The sequence below is a fragment of the Momordica charantia genome (genome assembly GCF_013281855.1).
Source record: "Momordica charantia cultivar OHB3-1 chromosome 8 unlocalized genomic scaffold, Mcharantia_2.0 BLBB01000008.1, whole genome shotgun sequence".
NCBI lineage: Eukaryota > Viridiplantae > Streptophyta > Magnoliopsida > Cucurbitales > Cucurbitaceae > Momordica > Momordica charantia.
In genome coordinates, this window is record NW_028275166.1 from 29,904,407 (window position 1) to 29,927,460 (window position 23,054).

The 23,054-nt window shown below is 32.8% G+C and overlaps 3 protein-coding genes across 4 annotated transcripts; 1 reads left to right on the forward strand and 2 right to left on the reverse strand.

Moving 5' to 3' along the window:
* Positions 1 to 1,524: 1,524 nt before the first annotated feature.
* TBL5 (TRICHOME BIREFRINGENCE-LIKE 5) lies at positions 1,525 to 6,191 on the reverse strand. Its single transcript, XM_022294112.2, has 5 exons — positions 5,485 to 6,191; positions 4,071 to 4,263; positions 3,359 to 3,552; positions 2,649 to 2,807; positions 1,525 to 2,298 (listed from the first exon to the last, which is right to left on the reverse strand). The coding sequence occupies exons 1-5, from the start codon at positions 5,988 to 5,990 to the stop codon at positions 1,962 to 1,964; spliced, it is 1,389 nt and encodes a 462-aa protein (XP_022149804.1). The 5' UTR covers positions 5,991 to 6,191; the 3' UTR covers positions 1,525 to 1,961.
* A 4,482-nt stretch (positions 6,192 to 10,673) lies between these two features.
* On the forward strand, positions 10,674 to 12,855 carry LOC111018204 (ribosomal RNA processing-like protein). Of its 2 annotated transcripts, XM_088128218.1 has the most exons (2): positions 10,674 to 12,088; positions 12,166 to 12,306. In XM_088128218.1, exons 1-2 carry the CDS (start codon positions 10,918 to 10,920, stop codon positions 12,174 to 12,176), a joined length of 1,182 nt encoding a protein of 393 aa, XP_087984344.1. In that variant the 5' UTR covers positions 10,674 to 10,917; the 3' UTR covers positions 12,177 to 12,306. The 2 variants fall into 2 exon arrangements, with proteins under 2 accessions (XP_087984344.1, XP_022149903.1); XM_022294211.2 differs by having other exon boundaries at positions 10,676 to 12,855.
* Positions 12,856 to 17,860: 5,005 nt separating this feature from the next.
* Positions 17,861 to 23,030, reverse strand: LOC111018211 (plant intracellular Ras-group-related LRR protein 6). Its single transcript, XM_088127860.1, has 3 exons — positions 22,662 to 23,030; positions 21,013 to 21,182; positions 17,861 to 18,930 (listed from the first exon to the last, which is right to left on the reverse strand). The coding sequence occupies exons 1-3, from the start codon at positions 22,851 to 22,853 to the stop codon at positions 18,246 to 18,248; spliced, it is 1,047 nt and encodes a 348-aa protein (XP_087983986.1). The 5' UTR covers positions 22,854 to 23,030; the 3' UTR covers positions 17,861 to 18,245.
* Positions 23,031 to 23,054: the final 24 nt, after the last annotated feature.

Here is a 23,054-nt window from a genome sequence, read left to right on the forward strand (position 1 = left end):
CTCACTTTTCTTCATTTGATGACAATTACTATTCAACTACTTCAATCTCTCTCTCGATTAATATTTTTGCTCAAGGATTTTGCTATTTCGGCAGGTCCATGTTTGAATAATTTCTTTCTTTCATTTTTAGAAAGAAGATAATTGATCAGATATTTTTTAAATTAAGATAATAAATTAAATTTTTTTATTTTAATCCAATCAAAACAATATTTATTGAAAAAAAAAATCTTTTTTAGTTGGAACGACATGTGAGGATGTAATCAAATCAAATTGAGGATTTTTTTTTTCTTTGAGAATGTCACTTTAGTTTGGTTAGATGTGTGATTATAATTTCATTAACTAAAACTAAATATGTCATTAAGGCTACAAAGTCATTATTATTAACTTAAATAAAATACTCCAAATAAGACTTTAGTTTGGAATTGTTATAGCTTTTTAAATAATTATTCTCAACTATTCTTTTAGAAAAATTAAGTATAACAAGGAGCAAATTAGTGCTTAGTAAATTTCAAGTTTATCTTATTTTAAATATGAAAATGTAGGTTATAATATTTGTTAAATTAATACTAAATTGTTGTGATTTAGTTATAAGGACTAAAATAGATATACAATTAAAATTTACGCAATTTATTATTGATAATTTATAAATTTTTTTAAGATGATTATTTTAAATTTTACATGCTCTCAATTTAAATTTATAATCTCATTTACTCCAAAATATTTGTTAAATATCAGAGGAAACAATTGTTATAACACATTGTATTTGTAAAAAACGGTTGCATTATACTAATCAATTTGAAAAAATATGAGATGGAATTTGGTTGGGTGAATATGAAATCGATATTAAATTTGTTAAAGGATAAAATTGAAAATTTGATAGCAAGAGGCACCTAATTTTCATGCCAAAAATTAATTTTATCTCAAATCGAACATGTTTGACAAATTATAAAAAAATTAATTTTTATCACTTCTATGATGTAATTTTTGAAAATCAATTATATTAAAATATCTTATTTTAAAATAACTCGTTTTACCATCATTCCCAAACACACGCTTAAAATATCTTCATAACAAACAAATAACATAAAAGAAGTTGATATCTAACAAAATAAAGTAACATGTATCACGAAATACATCATTCAATTAAAATTCAGAGCTTAAATTTGTATTTTATTATCATCTCGCTATGGTTTGAAATATAGCCCCCGTTGAAAAAAAGAAATTATTAGTTGATTGTTGTTTCGATACAATACCATGTACCTAGTGATATCAATGTTGGAAATTTGGGTACACACTACAAATGCATCTTCCCAAATAATAACGACAATCTGATCCTAGGATCACGCATAGATTAGAAGTGGAAAGTTTCATCTCCCCCCCACGTTTGTTGTACTCGAAAAGAAAAATCAAAATAATACCTACGATAACATGTTTATCTAAACTTAGCTCATAGTAATAAAATAACTCTGGGTCATAAGTTTAACTTCTTTGTAGAATTAGAATATTATTTAACTATGACCTCACTTGGACACTGAAAGGTGTGTATTATGCAAAGTAATCACTATCTTTAGAATTCAAGAACATAGTTTTACAATCCATAGAACAGATCCTGTTCAAGTAAGGTCGTCTGAAAGTTATCACTATCATTTGAACGTCTTCCGAAAGCCTTCCTACCAACTGCATTACATATATATAATGTATAAATTATACCAAAACAGATCTTCAGAAAGCCTTCCTGCCTTGCATATCTAATATATAAAATTATACCAAAACATTTGCTTTGGGGGGTAAAAGTAATATAAATATAGGAAGAGAGCAGCTAGGAGAAAGCAAATAAGACATGACTAACATTCAAGGAGCTGTGACTGGCCTTCAAGCTGCAGCCTCACCAGGTGAAACTTCTTCTGGGAAACCATTTTGGATTCTTTCCCAAATGAGAGAGGAATGTTGCTGTTGCTCAACTAGATGGACTTGGATCTTTTTGACAGAGAAACTAGAGTGCCGTAAATAAGTTCGTTCCAGGCGTCGGGAACTCCAGGGAGACACCAATGGCTGCAGTCCTGCCGTCTCGTTGAAACCTTTCTTGCAGCGGTCCGATTCTTACCATAGACTGACGGGTGACCGTCTTTGCGAAAATTGGTTAACCTCGTAACGTTCAAAAGTACGACCGGAACCCTCATTCCCTTGATCGTTTCCTCGACTATCTTCATTTTCAGAGGAAAGTTGTCGATGATGGCACCACTTAAGACTGGTTCAGTTTCGCCGTTACATGATCCTCCTGAATCCCAGTCTCCACCTCTGTTTTGCAGAGTTCAACACATAAATATACAAGTAGACATAGAATCAGAATGTTCACACAAAATTTTTTAATCATCAAAAGCTTAAGGCTCTGGTATGAGTGTGATTCATGAATTATTAATATCAATTAAGCTCACGATCTCTTCCACGCTAATACCATGCTAAACTATCGTTGAACTCAAAAGTTTAAGTTGAATACTATATTATTAACTTTTTAAGTTACTTTGTCAGTTTTCAAGGCATAATCACAAACAACCTTTCTCCCACCATACCATATCTTTCCAGCATTTCATCAAAATATCCATCTATCCAAAGCTGTTTTCATAAAAACAGGAAAATGAAATTTTCACCTGAAATGGGCAGAAGAGTATCCTCTATAGAAGACCAACTGCTTAGCTGGATTTATGTTGTTATCAATCCAGTTTCCCCATGTCTTGAGCGCCCGTCTATAAGCCTCGACAGCATCGAACTGCGGGTAAAGAAAATTACCTTCTTTATAATAATTTACCCTGCATCATCAAATTGTATCAATAAACTACACTGAAGCATCAGTTTTCCTATTTTTATTACAAATTTTAAGCAAGTTCAAATTCTATTTTGGTCCCTCGATTTTCATGCTTACTCTATTGTGGTCCATAAATTTCCAAACATTCTATATAAGTTCTCAAACTTTCAAATGTTCTATTTTTGTCACTTAACTTTGAATAAAAAGTCTTGTCTATTAATTTTTTCCATAAAAAGCATCAGGCATGTTTGTTTGTTAAAATAATGTATCAAAAAGTTAATAAGGACTAAGACCATTTCAGTGCAAAGTTGGGGTACTAAAATGGAAGGTTTAAAAGTTTAGATACTAAAATAGAATAAGCAGGGAAGTTTAGGGCCCAAGATAAGATTTGGTCTTTTTATGTGTTATAACACCATATAAAAGTCCATTTCATGGCAATGTAGTATTGTGTTTGTCAGTTTGTTCGCAAGCACAACAGATCTCCATATGATCATTTAAGGAAAAATCCAACAAAATAGGAGGTAGCGTTTATGCAATTAGAAGTTAAATTCTTACCCACGAGCAGTCTTTCCATGAGTCCACCAGTGGCCAGTATTGAACACAAGAATGTCAGCTCGCTTCCAGCGTCCAGAATTCTTGTCAATTCGATCAATTGATAGAGTAGGGTTTGAGTTTCCTTGAGCATTTATACGAATTCCCTCCCTCACAAGGAAATGTGATCTCACAAATTCCACCGTACAGTCATAATCCTGCCAAATGTTTCCAAAAAAAGTAGTCATTTTACTTATCAGTAGCAGCAAAAGCAGACTTGAATGAAATGATAGCACTTCTTTATTTGCAGTCAAACTTGTCAAGAATAAAGGATGTAAGGAAATATTTACCAAGTATGGTGCCTACAACCACTTAAGAATACATGTTTAGGAACAAGCACGATAAAACGAGCAGATTCGAAATCAAGAACATTTAGTGTTCTTTCTATAAGTTGTATAAAGTTCTGAAAATGCAAACGAACCATTTCCCAAACAAAACATTGGCTATGTGAAACCCATACCCCTGCAAAAACTAATCCTAATCCATTTTTCTCTTAAATATGAAGACCTCTAGCACGCAAGATTTTAATATAATACATAATGATAATCATAGTAACACAAATCATTCTGCCACGGAAGAATATATTCACGAGAGGAAATCTACATTTTCTTTTGAAACATGACAAGAAATATATATTAACCTGCAGAAGACATATCATTGCAAGTTTTTTTATTACCTTAAACTTGAAGACGAAGTAACCCCTTCCCTTAGTTATTTTATAGCCATGGGTCTCAAACATTCTCCTCTTATCTTGAAGTCCTTCTCTAAGGAGACAAAGAATTGACTCATACTGGTTTCGGTTCATAGAATCTCCAACGAGCATCAATCTTTTGCCTCTCAGTCTCACCAAAAAGTCTGTTGCATTAAATCTGAGCTACAAGTGAAAAGATGATACGTTTCTTAGTAGACATGCAAAATCTACACTGCTGTAAAATACTCAATCACAAGAATTAACTCATACTGGTTTCTTATATATACATATATATAAGAAACCAAGCTTCATTTAAAATAAATAAATAAATAAAAAGGAAAAATAAAAAAGTAAACAAACATAGGTACAACATCTATGGGGCGAAGACAAGTCATCCAACAAACCCAAGGCATAAGAAATCTCGTACACAAGAGGGGGGATTGGCAACTATTGAAGGGAAAAAAATAGATAAAAAAAAAAGAAAAGAAAAAGTCTCTAGAGAGGCCACTCCAAAAGGAGGCTAACAAAAAGAATAATATGATCCCATAATTATCCAACTAGCCTATGTGTACATCTTGGAATATCTTCCACTCATTTGAGACCAGAAGCTTCTAAATAATTGTTAAAAAAACATTAATCCATAAAATCTCCTTCCAACCGAAAGAAGTTTAACAAGCCTCCAAGGGGCAGCTCGATTGGTAAGGACTTGGGATCTTTTGGTCATACTGGTTTAGAGGTCTCGAGTTCGAACCTTTCAGTTAGCTTAATACCAAAAACCTTTGATGTCTCCCGAGTCTGGGCCTTAGAGCAGGTGCTTCTGAATATAGGTGAGCTCTGACCCCCAGTTATTAAGAAAAAAAAAAAACATTGAAAGAAGTCCAACAAAGCATGTGAAGAAAAGAGCCGTTAGTGTTTCTAGGAAAGAGAATTGTTATGTGGAAGCATTCCAGGAGTATAGTCCTGCAATACCCAGTAAAGGGGCACTAAGTAATTCTAGATTCCTTTTACAAAGACAAAACCACCCAGGCAAGGGGGATTTTGGAATTATATCACCTATATTAATCCTTCAAAAATAACGATCACGTAAAAGCTTTAACCTTCTTTGGCATTTAGCCTTGCACACAATGAGATGAGACCCCATCACTTCCACCATTGAAATCTCATCTCCCACACCACGAAACTTACATTCAATAGCGTTTAAACTTCCTATACTTTTCGTCCTTGAAATCCATTCTTCCTTAGCTTATATCAACATGCTGGTCTACCATAAGTTGCACATCAAATAAGCCATTCAAAGGAAGATGCATCCACTCAAAAGCAACTAAAGTAACTGACAAAATTAAAATCAATCAAAGCCACAGTCCTCGTATTTGCATTTACCAACCATAGAAGCATCTACCTCGGGAGATCACAGCCATAAGGCTTCCACCGCCATTTGGTATACTCAGAATCAGCCCTCCCATTGTTCCCACAGTCATAAGCCTCATCAACATACGGACAAGAACCCACTCCATAAATCGGGTAGCGCTCATCTTTAACCCAAGTCCCCATGTAAAGATCACACTTCTTCAATCCCTCCATGGGCAAATCAGCTTCACCGCCAGCTCCCACAGCAGAAACCGAGCGCTTATCCTCAAGCACCGATTCCCGCGAAGACGAGTTGCGTAAAGACTTCAGGGCAGAAGAATCAGCACCCAAATCAGAAAAGGAAATGTGGGGTTGGGCCGTCGGAGGGGGAGAAACGAGAGAGACGGTAAATGGGGTCTGGAAGGAGAGATCTCGGAAGAGAGAGAGGGAAAAAACCTCGGCGTTTCGCTTGGTGAAGAAGATGAATGTAGAGAGGACGAGGAGGAAGAAAATGGGGGCGAAGGCTAATGGATTGGTGGGGAGAGAGGAGCCGGCCATTGGAGGCGAGAGAGAGAAAGAAGAAGCAGTGGGCAGTGGAATGGAAACGAAGCTTTGATCATGGGCAAACACTTTTAGAAATATGGGAATTTTTAATACAACATCAACATTCTCTCTTCGGGCATTGATTCCTCCATTTTTCCTTTTTCGGTTCGATCTAAGCACAAGTATCTCAACAATAATTATTATTTTAACACTTGTTCTTATTGCCGAAAATCAACCTTATATGTTGCCATTACTTTTCTTTAGGCAAATTTCAAGAGTTTTAAATGATGGAATGATTTCCAATTCTCAGTTGCAATTTCTGATTTGTATGCAGTGGCTACCGACGCACAAATGAATGGGAAATATCATTTTTAAATCTAAAATTAGGAATGTATAAAACCTTACACTTATCCGAAAAATATTGTAATTTTCATATGTGTCGCGAATTTTACCCTTCCATAAATTTTTGTTTGACAATTTGTTGAAATAAATATTCTCATACTCATATGAGTTAGAAAGCAAAATGAACACTTTTGGTCACTGACGTTTGAGGTAGGTGTCTAATTGGTCCCTGAAATTTCAAAATGAACATGTTTAGTCTTTGAGGTTTAAAGTAGATGTCAACTTGGTCCTTGAAGTTTTAAAATAAACATTTTTTGTCCCTGAACTTTGAAAAATAGTTTTAAATGGTCCCTGATTTTTTTTTACTGTTAATTAACTAATATTATAACGACGTGGCAAATTGCAATTAAATTGTTTATTGTAGTTGCTGATGTGATAAATTATATTAATTAAATGATATATGTCCGGTATGAATGGCGGATGGTAGCAGCATAAAGACGTGGTGGTCGCCAGAAAATGGTAAGAGAAAGAGAGAGGAAAAGATGAGGAAATGAGGCAGAAAGTACTATCACGTACGCATATATTATTTAATTAATATAATTTGTCACATCAGCAACTACAATAAACAATTTAATTACAATTTGTCACATCATTTTAATATTAGTTAATTAACAGTAAAAAAAAATCATTTAGAACTATTTCTCACACTTTAGGGATTAAAAGTGTTCATCTTAAAACTTGAGGGACCAAGTTGACACATACTTTAAACCTGAAGGATCAAAAGTGTTCATTTTGAAACCTTGATCCTTCAGAGACCAATTAGACACCTACCTCAAACCTCAAGGACCAAAAGTATTAGAGGATCAAAAATATATTTTGCCTAAAAAAAAACACTCATTCTAGCCAGAAGGGTATTACAAATAAAACAATGGTGTGAAAATTTTAATATACAGCTTTAAGAAAGAGATAATTGTTATCTTAATTAGTTGACTTACATTCAAGTTAGCATCGGTAAATTAAAGCTACACATATGTAATTAGTTTAATTATAGACCTATTTTAGTCTTGATATTTTTGAGTGTTCTCTACTTGGATTCCTGTTCTGGGAGAATTGCAAAGACTAGGGAGGATAAACAAAGTTGTTACTAAATTAAAATTTTTTGGAACTTAATCAATGCTAATTCTATTTTGAACTTTAAAATAACTAGCCTGCAATCTAACAACTGAAAATAATTGTGCAATAGAAATAAAAATGTGTAGATAAGAGAGATGATATCAGTAGTTCTGATTTGAAAATCCCTACTTCACCGTCCAAGATTTCTTCTCAAATATTTTACTACGACAACAATTTTGTTGGTGAGAATCAAATCGATCGATCACCCTTTTTTTCTTGAAGAACGAACTTTTTTTTTGCATGTTCATAATCCAATCTATACCGATATTTTTCACTTATTTAAGATCAAACTACTGCGACCTTTTTCATCAATCCATGATCAACCAATACAAATCTTTTTTCTAGTTCAGCATTAAATTACTGAACATGCTCCCACACCTTATTACAAAATCCCAATAAAATAACAATCATGGCTAATCTAAATGGGCCAACCTAAATTCTAGGGTGTAGGGTTGTTAAAGGATCCCACGTTGATAAAAGAAGAGACCTAACAATGGTTTATAATAGACATGGGCTACTCCTCTCATTGCTAATTGATTTTGAGATGGAACCCCATGAATCTTTATAAGGGTTAGGTAATTGTCTTGTGATAGCTGGTCCGGAGCCAAGATTCAAATTTTGCACTCACAGCAATAATCTAATCTCTCAAAATTAAATTATCGCTCATTGGAAAATGGAACAAAACGAACATATGCAATAATGGAGGTTCTCTTTTAGAGTGATTTTAGCAAGCTTAAGGATGTAAGAATGGAGGGAATGATGGCTGGGAATTTTTGGCTCAAGCAGATCTAAGGACTGTTAATTTTAATAAGGACCCCTAGATCGAGGTTTGAGGGAATGAAGGGTGGAAATTAATTGGAGAGGAAATAATGAAAGCGGATGCACAAAGAAGTTTCCTTCAACGATCTATTCGATACTTCAGGATTTTGAATGACTTCAAATTTGTGGGATCTTTAATCAAAACGAGAATAAAAACTTCAAGTATTAGAGTGTTGAATTTCTTGAAATGTTGGTGAATTTAGAGGGTTTGAGAGTCATTCACCCAAACTTCAATACCTACATTGTGGTGGAATCAAATTGTCATGAAGCAATGATCCATCTACTGAATGATGTGGAGATTGATCTCACATGTGTAAATATCTGGAAAGCTGAAATCCAACAGTTCAGTAGATGCCACGTGTTATAAGCCCATTCAAAGATGTGGCAGGGTCAAAGAAGAACCATGAGAGATCGAGCGCACCAGACCAATCCTGAGTGCACTTGGACCTCCCATACGAAGGATAGCTAGCGGGAAAGGGTGCCGATACCTTATACACCAAAACTACGATACGCCTTAGAGAATCACCTAGGGTGCCGCCACACCCCCGATCTGCGGTACATAGGGGAAAATAGGATGTCATGGTCCCCATGAACCCCAGGCGCGACATACCACTCCCTCGTGTTTGGATAACACATGCGAAACCCCTCTTTCTCTCTATATACAAGGAGAATAGCAACCCTAATCAAGGTGAGTCGTCTTTTCTTACACAACTTATCGTGAGAATTCATCACCCACTCTCACCCTCAAGTTTATTGCATGACTTCCTACTTCATTTGCTCACAATTTGAGTTCTAACCAGAGTTCCCCCCATGTCGTGGACACATCGAAATGTAGACAAAATGTCGACATGTCTTTTTTTTTTCCTCTTCTTCTTTAAGGTTATTTTATTTTCATTCTCTTTTTACTATGCCACTATAATCTATAATTTATCACAACCTCGATGATTGTAATTTTAGTCTGTTCAATGAAACATTCGAATTTTAATACTGTATAAAGTATAACTAATAAGATTTGTAATTTACTTTATTGATAATTTCTAATCTAATCTAGTCCTTACCTACACAATTGAACAATATATGTGAAATATTGACATATATAAAGATTGAAATAATCTTAGAATTTTTTAAAAATAAAATATTATTATATACAAATAGTGGTGAAACATGAAGTAGAATAGGTAACTTAATTAATACAAAAAAGATGATCTCGGAGGATCTAGTGCACTATCTTGATAACTTTGATATAAATTACAATAGTTCTCCCCGGTCATCCTACACTGAAAATTTTGAAGGTAGTTGCTCAAATGAGCAGAATATGAAAGCATATATGAATCCCATTGGTAGATAATTTGGATGAATGACACAATCACGAAGTTGAGGTATTTGAAAATTGTGTAAATTTATTGGAAAGTTGGATTGATGATTGATTTGAAAATATGTTCGAAAAATGTGTAAATTCAAATTTGAAAAGAGAAGTAGGTAAAAAGTAAATAGGTATGAGTTCATTAGAATTTAGAAATGTGTTTGGAAACCAAGTCGGTAATTATCTCATTTCTAAATGAATCCTATTATGAAAAAACACCAAAGAATTAGTCAAAAGTTTAGAATTAAAGTTTACTTTATATATTCAAATAATTTCCATCCATCTTCATTAAATCAAAAAATCTTTTTTCGATATTTTCATCGACATCGACATTTTCATAAGTAAAATGGTCATATTCTTACATTTAATGGTTAAAGGTGATCAATTATAGGCTAATTAAGCTACCATTCGAGTTTTATTTGTTAATTCAAAAAATTTCTATCAATTTCCACAATTTCCATTATTTTTCCCGAAATATCCATCGACATCGACATGTCTCTAAATCGGGACCTCGACATTTTCATGGACATCGAGATTTTGAAAACTAGTTCTAATTTAAGCATGAGAGTGCATTTGAGAGAACACTACACATGTGTTAAATTTCTATATGCAGACAACCAAGACCTTGAAGACGAAGGCATTCGCGACACTAACGTAGCAATTGCCCAAAAATCAGCATCCACGACCATGATAAAATTGTAGTTTTATTTTTATTATATTATCAAAAATCAAATTGATTTATGAGACTAAGCCTAAATCATAGAAATTAAATTGTAATTATGTACACTTTTCACTCCTTTTCCGAATTAAGAATTTGGAGAAAACTTCACTCGGTTAAAGTATTATTGAGCTCCTTCCCCTCACGTGTCTTGTAAAAAAAGAGCGAAGTTTTTTCTTTTAAGTATTTATACCATAATATAATTTTATACCTTTTTAACACTTTTTCTTTAATGTTGTTGTTATTATTATTATTATTTATTTATTTATTTTTTTGGTTGGGGAATACGATAAACGACTGAGTTAAACCTCCCCCAAACACTATCTAGGGTTCTCTCAACGCCTGTATTCAGCAACACGGGGAGAGAAAATTCTCAAACCGCCGCCGTTCGCCGCTCTGGGAAATTCCAATTTCACCGAATTCAATCCTTTTTCCTCACACCCATCTCGTCTTTGGAGCCAATTTTGGGTTTTTGTTCCGATTTCCTCCCCAGTTTGTGAATCTGGGAGCGAGCTTGTTGTGAAAAAATGGAGGAGTTGGTTGAAGGAGATCAAGATTTTACTTCACTGATTAAGCATTTGGCGTCCTCCAACAAGGCGACCAGAGACAAGACCCTCCGTTTGATTGTAAAGACATGGCTTCCGATTCAAACGAGCCTCTCCGATGGCGATATGAAGAAGCTATGGAAGGGTCTCTTCTACTGCGTTTGGCATGCCGATAAGTTTCCTGTTCAGTCCGAGCTTATTAATCGCCTCTCTGCTCTGCTCCTCCATCTTGACCTCCCGCTTGCTGTTCAATACTTCTCTGTTTTTCTTCTTACCATGCGTCGGGAATGGGCCGGCATTGATGCGCTCAGGTTAGATAAGTTTTACCTTTTGATTCGCAGATTTTTGCACCAGTTTTTTGCTTTGATGAAGAAGCATTCGTGGGATTTGGAACTGTGTCGTCGTTTGATTCAAGTTTTGGAAGAAAGGGTGTTTTTCACCGATGATAAGTTTCATGGAAACGGTGTTAATTACCATATTGCTTCTGTGTTCCTTGAGGAACTTAGGCCGTTTCTTCCTCTTCGGAAGGAGGTTGTTGATGTCCTGTTCAAGCCATTCCTTCTTTCCATGGCCAAACTGCCGGATAAAGTGTTGATGGGAAAAATTAAGTCTAATCTTTTTGACGTATTACTGAAAATGGGGAAGCAGTTACTCGAGCATCGAAAATGTGGAGATGACGTTGATTCTGGTGATGATATTGTTGTTTATGGAACACTTTCATTGACAAATCTATTCTCAAGTACATTTTATGAATTGGGTTCTTCACCTGAGTGCTGTCAAGGGAATAGAAAGGTACTGTTTGCCCTGCATGAAGAGTATCAGAAGTTGGAGAAGGATTTTATTTCATCGGGGATTGAGATTTCAATTCCAGATCTTCATGAGCAAGATGGGGATGAAGTACCCACTTTGGTTCCTGTTTCCAGTGAAGAAGAGGCTCCTTCAGATATTTCCATGGTTGACGTAGATGTCACTGAGGAATCTACTGATAAGGCGCTTAAAAAGCAAAAGAAGAATAAAAAGGCCACTGATGTCAGTGGCAAGAAGAAGAAGGCTAAGAAGGCAAAGAAGGCGAAGAAGACCATGAATGGTATTTCTGATCTTGTTTCTGAAAATACTCCTATGAATAAGGACAACGAGAATATAGTTGCTAACGGTGAGAATTCTAATAATGAACAGATTAGTGATGGAAATATGATAAACTTTGATGAATCTGTGATATCAAACCTTCAGATGCAATTTGAGAGGGTTGCTGCGGAAGCTGATTTTGAAGACAGTGTTGTAGGCCCTGTAGTATCAGCCAATGGTTCGGTTAAGAAGAGAAAGAGAGCTAAGAATGCCGATGGACAACAACAAACACATGGTTTAGTACTTCCCAGCCAAGTTGATGCTGAAGAAAATGCAGCTGCAAAGAGTGGAGAGAAGAGCGTAAAAAAGGTAAGGTTTTCCATGAAAAATAACTTAGTGTGGAAACCCCATAATCCCTTGCCACCTGAAAGTTTGAGACTTCCCCCCACTGTTACTCCAAGGGGAAGTGCACTTAAGAAAGGAATACCTCCAGGTCCTATCTTGGAATTCCCCGTTGCAACTAAAAGGACAAAAAGGAGAGCTGTTGCAATGAGGTCAAAGAAAGGAGTAAGAAGCTTGCCTGTCAAGCGTTTGAAGAAGTTGAAATCTAAGACTACTACTTAGAAGCTTTTTGCCATAGGGTAATGAAGTTGCAGTGCCAAGGCCTACAAATTTTTGTCATTGAATGATTTTTCTTAATTACTTTGCTTCGTTTGGGCTTTGCTGTCATATTGACTTTCATGAACTCAACCATTGAAAAAGAATGAAGATTCTGATGCATTGAGTTGAGAACTTGAAATTGATGCCCCAATTGCATTCTAGCTTAAATGATCAGTTTTCATTTTTACGCTTTCATTATGAAGTTTTGTGCCTGGTCCTTTTTCTTGTTTTCCTTCCCAAGGGTTCCGGTGGTACATGGCTGTGGAAGAAGATGGTTTCTCAGCATGAGTGAAAGAGCGCCGAGGCAGAGTTTCGGTGGTGAGGGAGAGTGTAACAGCTGACGTTTTTATTTTTTCTTTTATTTACCATTTTGTGGTTTAATATGCAAGGTTCAGTCTTTGGTATAAGTTGGTCCATAGAGCAGGAATGCCAAATAGTGGTGTTATAAGTTGGGAACTGAGATATGGGATGAAGGATTGGTAATGACTGAAATATGGCTATACCTCAGTTTCTTAGTTTCTTCATCATGCGAAGTAGTCTTTGGTATTTGTTATTTGGTACTTGTTGTTCCTTGTATACCAAATAATTGCTTCTAGTTAACTACTGAGAGGATAATAAGGCGAATAAGCATTTATTTTTCTTTTGCCAAGTAGTATTCTTCTGGACGAGTGACTGGAAATGCCAATTATAATCTGCGTTTTCTCATTGTGGGCCTTGGTTTTATCTTAATCTGTGCAAGGCAGAATAGAACTGAACTGAACTGGTTTGGTGCAGTTATGGTTGGGTTGGTCGGTTGGTTCGGTTTGGTTGGAACTGATCTCTGTAGCTCTTGTTTGGTTCGGGGAAGGGTGGTTTGAGATTTCTTCATATCAGCTTTTCTGTCCTTGACTATGATTCTAATATCAGCTTTGCCTTAAGAAGAGAGCTAAGCCGCACCCAACATATTTTAGTTCTGTCTTTGGAATGGGAAAAGCTTCTGTTTCTGTTTCTGGCTTGGCTTCGATATTTCTGGTAGAAAAAAATTCCCTTCTGATTCAGCAGGAACCACTAAATTCTTTTATGAAAGATTTTTCTTTTGTTGACAAAAACGGAAAATCTCTTCTCCCTCTCCTCTGTGTTCCTCCCTCTTCCTAACCAACAAATTTTTGAAAATTGTGGTGGGTAGCCAGAGAAGTATGCATCTCATTTCTCGAAGATAGGATTATGCCTACTTTCACATCGTGTCATTCCTCTATCTGTGTTCCTCTCTCTTCCTACTCAACAAAATTTAGTGGTGGACAACACGAGAAGTATGCATCTCATTTCTCATGATAGGATGACACCTACCTTCGAGTTCAAATCATGTTCTTGTGCATTTTGTTGTAAAGAGTATTATTGTGTGGTTGGGTTTGATCACTCTTTTAACAAAAATTAGATGCTACATATCAATAAGAAAAATGGATGCCTTGTACTCAAAAAGAGAAGAACAAAAAAGAAAAAGAAAAAAGGGATGCCAAAAAAATCGACTGAACTATGTAAGTAAATCAAATTGCATCAATATCTTGCACAAAGAGTATTATTATGAGGTGTAAGTGTGTTGGTTATGATATCTATCATTATAAGAAAAATGGATACCACCGGTGGACGGCTTGTGGTCCAATGGAGATATCCCTCTCCGGTTTGAGCCTCGTGGGGTGCATAGCTGGGTTTCTCCCCTCTTCCCATCCGAGGACGAGTTTTGCAATGTTGGTTACCTAAATATCGTATGTTTTAATTGATAGATAAGCATAGTTCAAATTGATTTGATTTGGTTGGTTTTTACTTTTTAACTTTGATTTATACTCCTACTCTAACTAAAGAGTCTAAATCAATTTGATTTGGTTGGTTTTTATTTATTTGACCTACACTCCTAGTCCAAACTAAAATGGGATACAAATGGATAATAATGAGAAATGTAACATTTGACCCTATGTTTGAAATTAAGAAAGTTGCAGAAATAATTTTAATTGTAATTTAAAATATTGGAAATGATTTCAAATTTAGTAAATACTGTAACTGATTTTAAATGCTTTATTTTGAAAAAAATTTGAACGATCGTAATTAAAAAAATTTATTTGGATGTTAGTGGGAAAAAAAGGGAAAATAAAAAGTTTAAAGACAGTTAAATAAGCAATTATGCAAACATTCGAACTATTTTAGTTTGCATATTTATTTTATTTTATTATTATTATTTTTCATTTGAAATCTTTATCTATAGTTGAAATCCCTCAGACTCATGTAAAAACAAATGTACAATGAATTTTGAACCTTTTATTTATTTCGTCTGTAAAATTTTAATTTAAATTACATCATAATTTTTTAAAAAATTATTTTATTCACGATCACCAATATCATAACGTGACATGCTAACTAGCTATCTATTTCGTCGTCACTTCAACTTAACTATTACTAATATAATAGCATAATTATATATATTAAGTCTGAGAATGATATCAACTAACCTGAACTAAATAGAAACATAAGAAAATTTAGGGGCATAGTCAATTTCTTTTTTTAAATCAAGAATTAAATTAACATGTTGAAAACTTTGAGGGTTAAAATTTATAATTTAACAAAAACAAATAGTATACTCACTTTGATTGTAAAATAATTAAAAGGATGTTCATAAGAAAATAATAACTATAGCTCTCTACTTTAGGCACACCTTTCATTTCCAAGTTTGGAATTAGTTAGAAGAAGAACATTGTAAAAAAGCCTTCCAAAAGGAAGAAAAATGAAAAAATAAAACGGTTAGATGCAGAAATTTGGCCTCTTGGGATTTCGTCAAATTTGCATCAATCTTCTAGAATAAAAGGGATCGATAAGACCTAAAAAATAAGAACACTAAAACCGGTGTGGCTCTTGTAGTGTCCCCTAAACTATGAGTGTTTTCCTTCTATTTATAGAGGAACTAATGGGAATCTTGAGGCCATCAGTATAAGATATCTTCTCCCAAATCTATATCCTCCCCTTTTGAATCACTTAAATAAAGCGAATTTGAATGGTAGAAAATAGGAACTTTCTCATCCATAACAAAAACCTTCGACGTATTGGGTTCTTTTTAAAATTTCATAAATTTTCCACAAGTTCCAAATAAGATATGACTTAGATGTAATACCTTCATTTGTGATACCTTCTTACAAGAGTATTTCCAACTGTCCGGTTTTAATTGGCATTTACTCCTTCTCTTGAAGTTGGAGCTTCGAATTGCATACTCTCAATTTCTTGTATGTTAGAAAAAAAAAGAAGAAAAAAGTATTTCCAAGTTACAACATAGTTAAATTAAAGGTTTAAATACTATTTTAGTCTAGTACTTTCCATTTTAGTTTGTTTTGGTTTTTGGATTTTTAAAATGTTCATTTTGATTCTTGCACTTCTAATTTTTGTCCGTTTTAGTCCATATACTTTGTAAATGTCCGTTTGAGTCCTTTGTATTTTTTAAAAAATGACTATTTTGGTCCCTTCATTTTTTTTATCACAATTTTTAGCATGAAACTACACTTGATAAATTTCTTGACATGTAGCCAAACTTTGTATGGTATAGAATTTGTGTTAAAAACTTTCAAATAAGGCCCAAAATGACCACTTTTTAAAAGTATCGAGATCAAAATAGATGTTTGCAAAATACAATGACTAAAATAGACCAAAATTGAAATTACATTAACCAAAATGAAAATTTAAAAAATATCAAGACTAAAACAAACCAAAAATTGAAAGTATACCGACCAAACTAATATTTAAACCTAAATTTAACTACATATGTATTTTCCTAAAATGTTATGAAATTGCCAACCTTTGAGTATCATCTGTTCTCAATCTTCGTAAGGATTTTGGAATAGCAATATTTTGAAAGTGAATTCCCTCCAAATTAAACTTATTTTAGAATCCCCACCAAACCAACTCTCCTTTTTAGGTATTATTATTATTATTATAATAAGTTATCTTCCTTGAATTATATGCTACTTCTCATTGAGTAAAAAAAAAGGAATTTTTCTTGTGTATGAGTTCATGGATGATTGAGAAGGGAAACATTGGCCTTTTAGAACCATTAGCCAAAAGAGAGTCTAAAACTTTCAATTATTCTTTAGGCTATATGTTTGGCTAAAAGGGTTTTATCAAAAAGCTAAAAAAAATGACTAAAATAAAACTCCCATTGATTCTTTTGGTTTACATTTCATCTCTCTAGATTTTGAAGATTAGATTGAAGAATTTGGAAAGCGACTTTGTGAATAAAAGGTAGTAGCTCTAGGAAATTTTTTTTGTTAGCTCATTGTTTTTCTTTGTGACTTTAAAGAAAAACTATTGACATCTAATTAAGACATTAATTTAATTAACCAAAAGATTAATTTTATAAGTCAAAGTGAGCATATCGCAGCGGTAATTGACATATATCTCAAACTAAGAGATGATACGTTCGATCATCCACCCCACATATTGTAAAAAAAAAAAATTATAAAAATATTCGTCATCCATTTTCATCATTATGATATGAATCAAGAAGCCTCTATCAAACTCCGCCATCAAACTTCCACTAGAGATATAAATCTTGATGATGATGTCAATTTAACATTCTATCTTTTGCACATGAGACTATTAGGACTTATTCACACGTGGAATAGGGTCTTTTTTTTTTAGCCAGCAATAATTGACATATACCTTCGAATAGGGTCTTTTTATATTTGAATTTTGATGTTTTATTTTTCTTTTTAGTTAAGGCTTGGCCAATGAGAGCCTGAGTTTCTTTATTTTTTTTTGGATTGTAATTGCATTAATATTATTTAATTAAATTATTTTAATTCGTTATTTTTCTTATTTTTAACCAACCAACTAAATTAGGATATTGATATATCATATATAAGCTTATCATTTAGGTGGTAAAGCGGATAGATCAATTTTAATTGATATTATTATTATTATTTTTTTTTTTTTTGTCTTTTAAACTGTTTCTTTCAAGCCAGTTAAGAGTGCGCTGGTAAGAATTCAAATTATTGGGTTTTATCGACCCCTTTTGTGGAGTGTTAACTAGTAGGGAATTAATTCTCTTTTACCTCTTGGTATTTGATTAACAAGGTAATTTTATTCTAACTCTTCCTTAAGGTTGTACCCAATTGAATTTTGCGGGTTTTAAATATTTGTGAATTAGAAAAGTTCACGTATCCAAAAGATTTAAAATTTCAATTCACTACTAGAATTTCATATGGTTAGCTACATCTATAATATGAACTACAATATATGTAAAGAAGGCTACAAACATATCTTAGAATCCATAGTCTGATACACAACTTATACTTTAGCAATAACTTCCTCTAGCTATATAGACTTCACATCAGAAGATGATAACATGAAGATTAATCTCTCTTCCTAAAGTAACATGCTTTGATACATGTAAGAGCCCTATAGGAGGGAGAGGCCAAAAACTTTCATAAAAGAGACACAAAATTTTACATTCTAAGGGAGCAAATTAGAAAGTAATTAGCTTTAAAAATCTAAGACGAACTAAAAGGGGCTATTACTCCTGACTCCTGTCCTGCGCTCCACTGTACTCTTGACCTCATCTAGTGAAATAATTAACCTCGAGAAGAGAAGAGGCGACGTGGGGAGAACATTCCTGGCGCCATGTACCTCGGTGAAGTGAGGCCATCGATGGAGCGATACTGAGACAACATGAAGGCTTCCCGATCCTCACGCGGCTCACTAGTTTTGAAGTAGCCATATCCACCGCTAAAGGTTCCATAACGAACCAACCTCCCGACCCACGACTTCTTCTTCCGCGGGCTCCGGTGCCCCGCATTCATCTTCTCGCTCAGATACTCCTTGACTGCATGCAGGCCCTGCTGGAACACGAGCGGGGGCGGGGACGACAAGGGGTTGCCGTCGACGCAAAGCTTGTGGAGCCTCTTTAGGCAGCCAATGGAGTCGGGGAGGGAGGTTATTCCATTGTAGCTAATGTCGAGCTCCACGAGAGAGAAGAGGAGGCCAATGGAATAGGGCAAAGCTTGAAGGTGGTGGAAGTTTTGGCTGACATTCAAGACTTCAAGCTTGATTAGGTTTTCAAGGTCATCAGGGAGAGAGGTGAGGCAGTTCAAACGAGCATCAAGGATTCTAAGGGAAGTGATGTGGGAAATGGAGTGTGGCAAATAAACAAGCTTGTTGGAGTTTACAGACAGCTTCTTTAGGTTTGTTAATTCAAACCCTAATGTGTCTGATAGCTTTGTTAGCTTGTTGAAATTTGCATTAAGTTCCTCCAAGGATCTGCATCAAAATCAACCACAAAACTTGTTTAAGTCCCGTTCGTTATGGTTCTTCTACTTTCAAAACGTGTCAAATTATAGAGACTACGATCAAAATTTAAATTTTAGATCATATTTCTATGAGAGGGTTGGCATTAATAAAATATCAGGTGTATCACCTATATGTTAAAAACTAATAGTAAGCTTTAGAGTTTATTTACTAATAATCATGAGATTCATAAACTTTGGTTGAGAAGTGTTATTTATTAATTAATATTAATAAAAAATCAGAAGTATCTCTAACATGAACATAAGTATCAATAATGATTTATTTTTTGTGGGTGATATTTAAAAAATTTAAAATATTTAGCACTTTACCATTAGAATCATTCGGTAACATTATTGTTTTCTCGTTTCTAGTCTTTGAGATTTAAGCGTAGTTGTTCTTATTTCTAATTTCTCATTTTTAATAAATATTTTCAAAATTGTGTATAAATTTTTAGAAACAACAAAATCAAATTTCTTTCCCGATCTTTTCAAATCATAAATAAAAGCGTTATTTTATTATTACTGACGTATAAAATGCATAATAAATATTTTAAAAAATAAATATAACATAAAATTTTGAATACTTAATTTAGAAAAACTAAGTTTCATATAAAAAATTAAAGTATTTTATTTTAAAATTTTAGATAACACGGAGCAAAAAATCAACAAAAACATATTTATGTTTTTAAAAAAAATAAAGAAAAAAAATAGCTACACAACACAGTTCGGTTTCTATTTATTAAAAAAGAGAAAACCAAAAACAAGAAACTAAAATAAATAATCAGAAACAAAAAACAAAAAACGTTTACAAAGGACTTTATAAACTACTAAGAAAAAGTAATGTCAGATTCATATAAGAGGTTAAATCATCAGACAACTCAAAAGAACAAATCGACCCGAAAATAAAAGTGTAAATTATCATAATTATATCTCTCTTTAGTTACATATTTGTTGATCAAGAATATTTCCTTTCTATTTTGCTGTGAACTAAATTCAACCCTATAATTCTCCATTTTTTTCCTCTCAAAACAAGGCTTTTTCCCACTACTTCTCGCTCTTTTTTTAAAGATATATTGCTATTACTTGTACAAAGACAAAAACATAAAATTTTTTAAAGACAACAACGTGGGATCGTAGAATCCCAACTATTATTATAACTATTTTGAAAATTTGACTTTCTATATAAATATTTTTTAGAGTTAGGTTGATAAGTACAAACCCCTATACTTTTATTCAACATATAATATTTTTGACAAAATTTAATATTCATTGTATACAAATCACAACATTTTATTTATGTTAGGACCATTATAATTTATAAACATTTTTATGTATTCTAAGGGGAAATGATGAGAGGCATATGGCATATGCTCCCACCATACACTAACTTTAAGTTTTTTTTTTTCTTTTTTTTTTTTATAATTTTAATGTCAAAGTTTAATCATGATGTATGCCATTATCTTTATTTGCTTTTCATATAATTTTACACCCACTTGACCTAATTTTTGTAAGGCCTTAATTAGTTTAATATTCCACTATTTTTTTGCTCATGTTGAGGTCAATGCTTATGTCACATTTACTTTTTTGTTACTTTTTCCTATGTCAATTGATGCATTTAATTACTTCTCAATTATCACTATTTTCTTTTCCTTCTTTTCTTCCCCTCCCAAAATAATCACCAAGATTTAAAATCATGTTTTGTTAAATATTTTTCAAAAGGGGGAAAAATCCAACTTTGAATTTTTGTGGGTGTATTTTCTAAATATTATTGAAACTTTTATTTTATAGATTAACTTCTTAAAACTATTTTTTGGTTTGTTAATTTTATAACCTATCTAGAAACATCTTTTTTCCCCATTTATTCCTTATCTATTTTAATTTGAAAATACAACACCATGCTTAGAAGAGAAAAAAAAAAAACAATTTCATCGCAACTAACTTGATAAAAAAATATATAATAAAATTTAGTAAAATGTATATATTTTTTTTAAGATGTTGAAATTTTAGAAACAATTAAAGCATGAATATTAGGACATGTTTAGGGAGAAAAACGAACCTGCAACTCTCAAGAGTTTTAGGAAGCATAGAGATGAGATTTCCAGAGACATTTAAAATCTTGAGCTTAGTCAAACAACCAATAGAGTGAGGAAGACATTTCAGCTGATTTGAGTGTACATCTAATACGATGATGTTTAGTAATCTTGCTGTTAGAGATTCTGGGATGCTCTGTAAAAATTATACCATCTATTGTTAGAAATTAATTAGTAAATTATCTTTGTCTAGGGCATTTTTATATATTAAGAATCAAATTATGATTTGGTGGATGACGTTTTTGCTTTTATTTTTGGCTTTCGTTTCTTGTTTTTTGTTCTCTTTTTTATTTTTTAAGAAACGAGAACCGAGAACGATACTAATTATTTTACTAATAAATTTTTTGATCCATGTTTTTTTTAGAGATATGTTTCTAAAATAAGTTCATATATAATTTTAAAAACGTTTTTCTTAAACTTGAGAAATAGAAAAATAGTAAAAGAAAAAACATTACCACATAACAATTTTTTAGTACAATAATATGTGAGGATGAAATTCGAACGTAGAAGACATCAATATATATCTTAACCAAACAAGGCATGTTTAAGATGGGCTTAAAACCCATATTCCCATCACCTTTTTTATTTCCTATTTCCTATATTTTATTTTCTATCTTACAAAAGCTTCTCTATTGTTAAAATTTAAAAAAACAAAAAAACAAAAAAGACCTTATCTTGGAAGCCCATTTTTGTAAAAATATTAAATATAGTATGTATTTTTAAGGTTTATAACACAAAAAATATAATTATTTTATAAAATCTCAAAGAGCTATTAATTCAAGAATTTTATTTTTTGTCAAAAATAGATTTTTAAGTATTTATGTCTTTTATTTTTCTTAAATAAATGAAAATATAATTTTAAGGGCTTGTTTGAATATTGTTTTTAAGATACTTTCCGAACATATTTGGAATAGATTTTTAAGTATTTATAGATGACTAAAAATACAAATTAAGCCTTCCGAAAAAAAAATATAAATTAAGAAATTGACTGTGTTGGGTTAAAATTTTAAAAAGTAGTAAAAAGTCCTATTTTAAAATTTCAGTGGTCAAAAATTCTAAAAATAGATAAAAAGTATTTTTGGACAAAACATTTAACTAATTTTCTTCCAAAAGTATTTATATATAAGTGTTTCATTTATAAAAATACTTTTCCTCCCAAAGACATGTCAAATAAATCCTTAATTAAAAAAATGTTGAATATACATAAAATAACTATTTCTAAAAAGATTTTCTTTCCTTTCTTACAAAATGGTGTAATTATTTTTATGAATCAAAGTATCATCATAGTTCATAAAAAGGTATTGAAAACAAAAAATATTGTTTTCCAAAGAATGAAAATTTTATTTGCTCAAAATTACTACGTACTTACATGATGCAATTATCTTTATGAATCAATAAGAGGATCATAGTTCATTATAAAGTATTGAAAAAAAAAATCTTCATAAAATGAAAATTATCTTTCATTCAAAATTAAGGTACATTTATAAATGGTGTTAGTTATCTTCACGAACCAATCACGCCGTAGTTCTTTAAAATAGTATCGAAACAAAATAATAACAATAATAAAAATAAATCATTCGTCAAAGTTTTTTTTTTTTTTTTTTTGAGAGAGTACCTGAAGATTATTGTTAGAGAGATCTAACTTGCAAATGGTGGCCAAATTGATAGAAGGATTTGGCAAACAGTTCAAAGAAATGCCACTCAAATCCACAATCTCAAGCCTCTGATCTTCCTCCGCCGTCCACCCCATATTCCTCTCCGCCGTGGTCTCCTCCGCCGGCTGCCGCACCTCAAACAACATCTCCATGACTCTCCGATCCGATCCCCACAACGACAACAACAATAATATATTCTGACAAAACCAAACCAAACAAAACAAAACAAGAACAAATAATAGAATAGATTTTGGGGTGTTCTAATTTGTGTAATGTTTGGTTGTAGTTATAAGGGTGTGTTTGGATGGAGAGAAAAATGGTGAGAAAATTATTGGATTTCTATGAATATATAA

Coding starts and splice junctions, on each gene's coding strand:
- TBL5 (XM_022294112.2), bottom strand. CDS start 5,990: ATGGCCGGCTCCTCTCTCCCCACCAATCCATTAGCCTTCGCCCCCATT. Junction 3,553..4,070: donor ACTTCGTCTTCAAGTTTAAG/GTAATAAAAAAA, acceptor AACATTTGGCAG/GATTATGACTGTACGGTGGA. Junction 2,299..2,648: donor TACTCTTCTGCCCATTTCAG/GTGAAAATTTCA, acceptor TCTGCAAAACAG/AGGTGGAGACTGGGATTCAG.
- LOC111018204 (XM_022294211.2), top strand. CDS start 10,918: ATGGAGGAGTTGGTTGAAGGAGATCAAGATTTTACTTCACTGATTAAG.
- LOC111018211 (XM_088127860.1), bottom strand. CDS start 22,853: ATGGAGATGTTGTTTGAGGTGCGGCAGCCGGCGGAGGAGACCACGGCG. Junction 21,183..22,661: donor TCTCTAACAATAATCTTCAG/GTACTCTCTCAA, acceptor TAATTTTTACAG/AGCATCCCAGAATCTCTAAC. Junction 18,931..21,012: donor AAAACTCTTGAGAGTTGCAG/GTTCGTTTTTCT, acceptor ATTTTGATGCAG/ATCCTTGGAGGAACTTAATG.